Raw genomic sequence first — 8,182 nt, 5'->3', positions numbered from 1 at the left:
TATGAGTGAGTGTATGAGTGAGTGGTGAGTGAATGGTGAGTGAGTGGTGAGTGGGTGAGTGGGTGAGTGAGTGAGTGAGTGGGTGAGTGAGGCGTGAGTGGGTGAGTGGGTGTTTGAGTGGTGAGTGAGTGAGTGGGTTAGTCAGTGAGTGAGTGGTGAGTGAGTGGTGAGTGAGTGGTGAGTGAGTGAGTGGGTGAGTGAGTGTATGAGTGGTGAGTGAGTGAGTGGTGAGTGAATGGTGAGTGAGTGGTGAGTGAGTGGGGGGTGAGTGGGTGAGTGAGTGAGTGAGTGGGTGAGGTGAGGGAGTGGGTGAGTGAGTGAGGTGGTGAGTGAGTGGGTGGGTGAGTGGGTGAAGTGAGTGAGTGAGTGGGTGAGTGAGTGAGTGAGTGGGTGAGTGTGTGAGTGAGTGGTGAGTACCATCGAGCAGGCAGTTGAAGTGCAGGCACTGTAAGTATTCCCTCTCACGCATGAAGCCGGCCAGCGGCGTAGCCCAGCCCTCAGACAGCACCTGCACCCACTGCAGGTCCAACTGCACACACACAGACACACACATATATACACATACTACACAGATACACACAGACACAAATATATACAAATACTACACATACACACACACTCACACACACTCACACACACACACATTTAGACACATACTACACAGATACACACTCACTCACCCACTCAGACACACCACACTCACTCACCAACTCACTCACCCACCCACTCACTCACCCACTCATTCACCCACTCATTCACACACTCAGTCACTTACACACTCACACACTCCCCCACTCACCCACTCACTCATCCACTGACTCACACACTCAAAAACTCACTCACTGACTCACCTACTCACCCACTGACTCACTCACCTACTCACCCACTCACTCACTCCCACGCTCACTCACTCACCCACTCACCCTTTCTCTCACCCACTCACCCACCCACTCACCTCTGTGATGCTCAGTGTGGGCAAGCCCTGCATCTCGGCCTGCAGGGCGCTCACGGCGTTCTCAGCTACGAAGAGCTCCTTGACCTCCACTGTGGCGGACATGGGCACAATACCCTGTGTGTGTGACACACACACAGTGACACACACAGTGAGTGACACACACAGTGAGTGACACACACAGTGAGTGAGTGACACAGTGAGTTACTGAGTGAGTGACACAGTGAGTGACTGAGTGAGTGACTGAGTGAGTGACTGAGTGACACTGAGTGAGTGACTGAGTGAGTGACTGACTGACTGAGTGAGTGACTGAGTGAGTGACTGAGTGAGTGAGTGACTGAGTGAGTGACACAGTGAGTGACTGAGTGAGTGACTGAGTGAGTGAGTGAGTGACTGACTGAGTGAGTGACTGAGTGAGTGAGTGAGTGACTGAGTGAGTGTTTCACCCCCTCCTGCAGGAGCTCCACGATCCGCATGACGCACTCATCGATGGTCGTCTCGCTCGTCTTGAGCACCAGGTCCGGAGTCTCCGGCTTGTCGTACGACGAGTCAATGCCGGTGAAGCCTGCGCACAGACGCACACACACAGTGTACACAGTGAATACACACACACAGTGTACACACACACACACAGTGTACACACACACAGTGCACACAGTGAACACACACACAGTGTACACACACGCACACAGTGTATACACACACAACAACAACCGCCATTCGCCACTAAGTGGCGGTGACGTCACCACGACGCTTGTGCCAGGCCAAGTGCACCTTGAGGCCAGGTGAAGTGTCGAACGCACACACACACAAGCACACACACACACAGTGTACACACACACACAGTGTACACACACACACACAGTTCACACACACAGTGTACACACACACACAGTGTACACACACACACAGTGTACACACACAGTCTGTGTGGTCCCTCCCTTTAAGAAGGGGGACCGCACAGACTGTAACAACTACAGGGGCATCTCACTCCTCAGTGTGCCGGGAAAGGTCCTGGCAAGGATTGCTTGCGGAGCCCCAATGCGGTTTCAGGAAAGGGCGGTCCTGCACTGATGCCATATTTCTGTCTGTCTGCTACAGCAGAGGTGTAGGGAATTCCAACAAGACCTACATCTCTGCTTTATTGACCTGGTCAAGGCCTATGATACTGGTTAGAAACATTGAGGCTGGCCTGCCTACCATCCATCCTGGGTTTAACCAGGCCGGATTGGACAAAGTCCCATCGGTGAGCTCCTCCTGCAGGCAAGGCTGCGTTGGCTGGGTCATGTAGCCCGCATGCTCAGCCACCGCATGCCTAAACAGCTTTTGTTCGGCCGGATCGAGGGGGCTAAATGGGCACGGCATGGGCTAGAGAAGAGATGGAGTGATGTGGTACAAGAGGACGTGGATCTGAGTGGACTTGCCGATGACTGGTACCAGCGGTGTCAAGATCGGCCTCTGTGGAGGAGGCTCGTGAAGGACGCTACTGGGCAGTTGGAGGCAGTCGCCCTCCAACAACAACGGAGGGCGGAGGAGCGACGCTCACAACAACGAGTAGAGCGCCGGGTGGCTAAAACGCAGCAAGTTGGCACAGTAGGGGCACAGGTGGTGCATCAACCACTCGTCTCAGTCAGTCGACCTGTGGCACCTGCTGAGTCTGCCCCGTGACCTCCCGTCAGCGGGCGTTCAATACTTCACGTGGCCTCAAGGTGCACATGGCCTGGCACAAGCGTTGTGGTGACGTCACCGCAACTTAGGGGCGAATGGCGGTTGTTGTTGTGTGTGTGTGTGTGTCTGTGTGTGTCTCACCCTTGATCTCCCCGGCTCTGGCCTTCTTGTAGAGGCCTTTCACGTCTCGTTGCTCACAGACCTCCAGCGGAGCGTCCACAAAGAGCTCAAAGAAGGGCAGCCCAGCGTCAGAGTGGATCTTACGGGCATTCTCACGGTCCTACAGAGACACACGCAGAGAGACACACACACACATAGATATAGAGACATAGACACACACATAGACATAGACACATAGACACACACATAGACACACACACACACAGAGACACACACAGAGACACACACAGATATAGACACATAGACATACACACACACTGAGTGACTCGCCGAGTGACTGACTGAGTGAGTGTGCAACTGAGTGTGTAACTGACTGAGTGACTGAGTGAGTGACTGACTGAGTGACTGAGTGACTGACTGAGTGACTGAATGACTGAGTGACTGACTGACTGTCTGAGTGTGTAACTGAGTGTGTAACTGACTGAGTGACTGACTGAGTGACTGACTGACTGAGTGACTGACTGAGCGACTGACTGAGCGACTGACTGAGTGACTGACTGAGTGACTGACTGAGCGAGTGACTGAGTGACTGACTGAGTGACTGACTGAGTGTGTAACTGACTGAGTGACTGACTGAGTGACTGACTGACTGACTGAGTGACTGAGTGACTGACTAAGCGACTGACTGAGCGACTGACTGAGCGACTGACTGAGCGACTGACTGAGTGACTGACTTACTAAGCGACTGACTGACTGACTAAGCGACTGACTGACTGAGCGACTGACTAAGCGACTGAGTAGTTACCCGCTGGTAGGGAGAGATGAACGAGGTGATGCACACCAGCCCCGCGTCAGCGAACAGCCTGGCCACCTCTGCGATGCGCCGGATGTTTTCCTCGCGGTCGCTCGGCGTGAAGCCCAGGTTCTTGTTGAGGCCGTGGCGGACGTTGTCACCGTCCAGCGAGTAGCAGGGGATGTCGTGCACCACCAGATACTCCTCCAGCGCAAAGCCCAGGGTCGTCTTGCCCGCTCCGGACAGACCTGGCGGACACACGGAGCGCGTGTGGGTGTCTCTGTGTGTCTCTGTGCGTCTCTGTGTCGATGTCTCTGTGTGTCTCTGTGTGTCTCTGTGTGTCTGAGTGAGTGAATGTGTGAGTTTGTGAGTGAGTGTGTGAGTGAATGAGTGTGTGAGTGAGTGAGTGTATGAGTGAATGTGTGAGTTTGTGAGTGAGTGTGTGAGTGAATGAGTGAATGAGTGTGTGAGTGAGTGAGTGTATGAGTGAATGTGTGAGTTTGTGAGTGAGTGAGTGAATGAGTGTGTGAGTGGGTAAGTGTGTGAGTGAGTGTGAGTGGTGTGAGTGAGAGAGTGTGTGAGTGAGTGAGTGTGTGAGTGAGTGTGCGAGTGTGCGAGTGTGCGAGTGAGTGTGTGATTGAGTGTGTGTGAGTGAGTGTGTGAGCGAGTGGGTGAGTGGGTAAGTGGGTGAGTGAGTGTGAGTGAGTGTGAGTGAGTCTGTGTGAGTGTGAGTGAGTGTGTGTGAGTGAGTGAGAGTGAGTGAGTTAGTGTGAGTGAGTGTGTGTGAGTGAGTGAATGTGTGTCTCTGTGTGTCTCTGTGTAGATGTCTCGGTGTGTCTCTGTGTGTCTCTGTGTCTCTGTGTGTCTGTGTGTGTCTGTGAGTCTTTGTGTGTCTCTGTGTGTCTCTGTGTCGATGTCTCTGTGTGTCTCTGTGTGTCTGTGTGTCTCTGTGTGTCTCTGTGTGTCTCTGTGTCTCTCTGTGTATCTTTGTGTGTCTCCGCGTGTCTCCGCGTGTCTCCGCGTGTCTCCGCGCGTCTCTGTGCGTCTCTGTGCGTCTCTGTGCGTCTCTGTGCGTCTCTGTGCGTCTCTGTGTGTCTCTGTGTGTCTCTGCGTGTCTCTGTGTGTGTCTCTGTGCGTCTCTGCGCATCTGTGTGTGTGTCTCTGTGTGTTTCCGTGTCTCCTTGTATCTCCGTGTATCTCTCTGTGTCTCTGCGTGTCTCTGCGTGTCTCTGCGTGTCTCTGAGTGTCTCTACGTGTGTCTGAGTGTCTCTACGTGTGTCTGCGTGTCTCTGAGTGTCTCTGTGTATCTCTGTGTGTCTCTGTGTGTCTCTGTGTCTCCGTGTATCTCTCTGTGTCTCTCTGTGTCTCTGTGTGTCTCTGTGTGTCTCTGTGTGTCTCTGTGTGGAGAAGAGATGGAGTGACGTGATACAGGAGGACGTGGAGCTGCGTGGACTTGCCGATGACTGGTACCAGCGGTGTCAAGATCGGCCTCTGTGGAGGAGGCTCGTGAAGGACGCTACTGGGCAGTTGGAGGCAGTCGCCCTCCAACAACAACGGAGGGCGGAGGAGCGACGCTCACAACAACGAGCGGAGTGCCGGGTGGCTAACGCGCAGCAAGTTGGTACAGTAGGGGGCACAGGTGGTGCATCAGCCAGTCATCTCGGTCATCTCAGTCAGTCGACCCGTGGCACCTGCTGGGTCTGTCCCGTGACCTCCTGCCAGCGGGATTTCGACACTTCACGTGATAGCCTCAAAGTGCACATGGCCCGGCAAAAGCGTCGTGGTGACGTCACCGCCACTTAGTGGCGAATGGCGATTGTTGTGTTGTTGTGTATGTATGTGTGTGTATGTGTGTGTATGTGTGTATGTGTGTGTGTGTATGTATCTGTGTGTATATGTGTGTGTATCTGTGTGTATGTATCTGTGTGTATGTGTGTGTGTATCTGTGTGTATGTATGTATATGTTTGTATGTGTGTGTGTATGTATGTGTGTGTATGTGTGTGTGTGTATGTGTGTGTATGTGTGTGTGTGTACCTGTAAGCCAGATGGTGCATCCCCTGAACCCGGCCCGGTTCCCGACCACCTGGCCACGCTTGGAGCGACTCACGTGGTGAGACTGATACACCACATTCGTAGCACGCTGCATGTCCTGTAGACACACAGACACACACACAGACACACACAGTGAGACTGATACACACACACAGATACACACACACACAGACACACACACACAGATACACACACAGTGAGACTGATACACACACACACAGACACACACACAGACACACACACAGTGAGACTGATACACACACACACAGATACACACACAGATACACACACAGATACACACACACAGACACACACACACAGACACACACACAGTGAGACTGATACACACACAGAGACACACAGACACACACACACACAGACACCCAGACACACACAGATACACACAGATACACACAGATACACACAGACACAAAAGATCCCCCATATAGCCTTAACAGACTGTAGGGGCAAGTACTGTTAGCGAGCACCTATGAAGGCCAGCACGGCACACGAGGGGGTGGGTGGCCAGCACCACGCCCGGCCGCCTTTGTCTCTCCCCCAGTGCTAGCGATGTTCACTACACTACACCGCTACACCAGGTACTCATTTGAGGCTGAGTCGACCTAGGGGAGGCCCGGGACCGGCTCAGATAATCCGTCACCGGTGTTGGCCGTGAGCGGGAATCGAACTCGGGTCGCCAGGTTCGTAGCGCAGCATAGCGCTAACCACTACACCCACCGCTCCCCATAACAGCACCTACACACAGACAAAGATCCCCCGTGTAGCCTCTAGCAGGCTGTAGGGGCAAGTGCTGTAAGTAGCACCTACACAGACAAAGATCCCCCGTGTAGCCTCTAGCAGGCTGTAGGGGCAAGTGCTGTCACACATACACACAGACAAAGATCCCCCGTGTAGCCTCTAGCAGGCTGTAGGGGCAAGTGCCGCCAGTAGCACCTACACACAGACAAAGATCCCCCGTGTAGCCTCTAGCAGGCTGTAGGGCAAGTGCTGTTAGTAGCACCTATACACAGACAAAGATCCCCGGTGTAGCCTCTAGCAGGCTGTAGGGGCAAGTGCTGCTAGTAGCACCTACACACAGACAAAGACCCCCCGTGTAGCCTCTAGCAGGCTGTAGGGGCAAGTGCTGTTAGTAGCACCTATACAGACAAAGATCCCCCGTGTAGCCTCTAGCAGGCTGTAGGGGCAAGTGCTGTTGCTACCATTACTACCACTACCACCACCACACAGGCATTTTCGCTGTCACTTACTTTAGGAACCCATGTGCTGAGGAACGCCATGGCACTACCACTCAGACACTCACAGAGACACTCACAGGGACACTCACAGAGAGACACACAGAGACTCAGAGAGACACAGAGACACTGGGAGAGAGTCACAGATAGACACTCACAGAGAGACACTCACACACAGAGACACGGAGACACTGGGAGAGAGAGACAGAGAGACACAGACACAGAGAGACACTGGGAGAGAGACACAGAGAGACAGAGACACAGAGACACTGCAAGCGACACAGAGAGACACAGAGAGACACTGAGACACACAGAGAGACACAGGCAGAGAGACTGTGTGTGTGTGTGACTGTGAGAGACTGTGAGTGTGAGCGCCGTGAGCGCCGCTTTAGTAGCCCGGCAGCGGCCGTGGGCGGAGCCCCGCGGAGGGTCATGGGCCCCTGAGTGAGGGCCCCTGAGTGAGGTCAAGGGCCCCTGAGTGAGGTCAAGGGCTCCTGAGTGAGGTCATGGGCCCCGCCAGAGCTCCATAAAGATCGACCAGGTCACTCAGGGCCCTTGACCTCACTCAGGGGCCCATGACCTCACTCAGGGGCCCATGACCTCACTCAGGGGCCCTCACTCAGGGGCCCTCACTAAGGGGCCCTCACTCAGGGGCCCATGACCTCACTCAGGAGCCCTCACTCAGGGGCCCATGACCTCACTCAGGAGGACCTCACTCATAGGCCCATGACCTCACTCAGGGTGTACATTGTGAGTGTGTGACACTGTGTGGGTGAGCGAGTGAGTGTGTGAGTGTGTGTCTGTGTGACACTGTGTGTGTGTGAGTGTGTGAGTGTATGAGCGTGTGTCTGTGTGACACTGTGTGTGTGAGTATGTGACACTGTGTGTGTGAGTGTGTGTGTGTGACACTGTGTGTGTGTGTGTGACACTGTATGTGTGTGTGAGTGTGTGACACTGTGTGTGTGTGAGTGTGTGTGACACTGTGTGTGTGTGAGTGTGTGAGTGTGTGACACTGTGTGTGTATGTGTGTGTGTGAGTGTGTGTCTGTGTGAGTGTGTGTGTGACACTGTGCGAGTGTGTGTGTGTCTGTGTGTGTGTGTCAGTGTGTGTGTCTGTGTGTGTGTGTACACTGTGTGTGTGTCAGTGTCTGTGTGTGTGTGAGTGGTAGTGTAGTAGGTAGCACTACGCTGCACTATGAACTCGGCTACCCGAGTTCGATTCTCGCTCACGGCCAACACCACCAGTGACGATTGTCTGAACCGGTCCTGGGCCTCCCTTAGGTCGACTCAGCCTCAAATGAGTACCTGGTGTAGCGGTGTAGTGATGATATAGTGGTGTTGTAG

The 8,182-nt window shown here is 53.8% G+C and overlaps 1 protein-coding gene across 1 annotated transcript in view; it reads right to left on the bottom strand.

The window, feature by feature from the left end:
- LOC133359479 (bifunctional 3'-phosphoadenosine 5'-phosphosulfate synthase 1-like) overlaps positions 1-7,203 on the bottom strand; it is a 12,624-nt gene extending 5,421 nt beyond the window's left edge. The window contains exons 1-7 of the mRNA XM_061577896.1: positions 6,855-7,203; positions 5,569-5,683; positions 3,546-3,781; positions 2,762-2,900; positions 1,399-1,517; positions 956-1,069; positions 418-529 (exon numbers count right to left, since the gene is read on the bottom strand). Of these exons, the coding sequence (XP_061433880.1) occupies positions 418-529; positions 956-1,069; positions 1,399-1,517; positions 2,762-2,900; positions 3,546-3,781; positions 5,569-5,683; positions 6,855-6,884 (865 nt within the window). The 5' untranslated portion in view covers positions 6,885-7,203. The remainder of the gene's footprint in view (positions 1-417; positions 530-955; positions 1,070-1,398; positions 1,518-2,761; positions 2,901-3,545; positions 3,782-5,568; positions 5,684-6,854) is intronic.
- Positions 7,204-8,182: the final 979 nt, after the last annotated feature.

The sequence above is a fragment of the Lethenteron reissneri genome, chromosome 65 (assembly GCF_015708825.2).
Source record: "Lethenteron reissneri isolate LAM-NWPU_2019-01 chromosome 65, ASM1570882v1, whole genome shotgun sequence".
Classification (NCBI taxonomy): Eukaryota; Metazoa; Chordata; class Hyperoartia; order Petromyzontiformes; family Petromyzontidae; genus Lethenteron; species Lethenteron reissneri.
The sequence above is the reverse complement of the archived record's forward strand: the minus strand, read 5'-3'. Positions and strand labels throughout refer to the sequence as shown.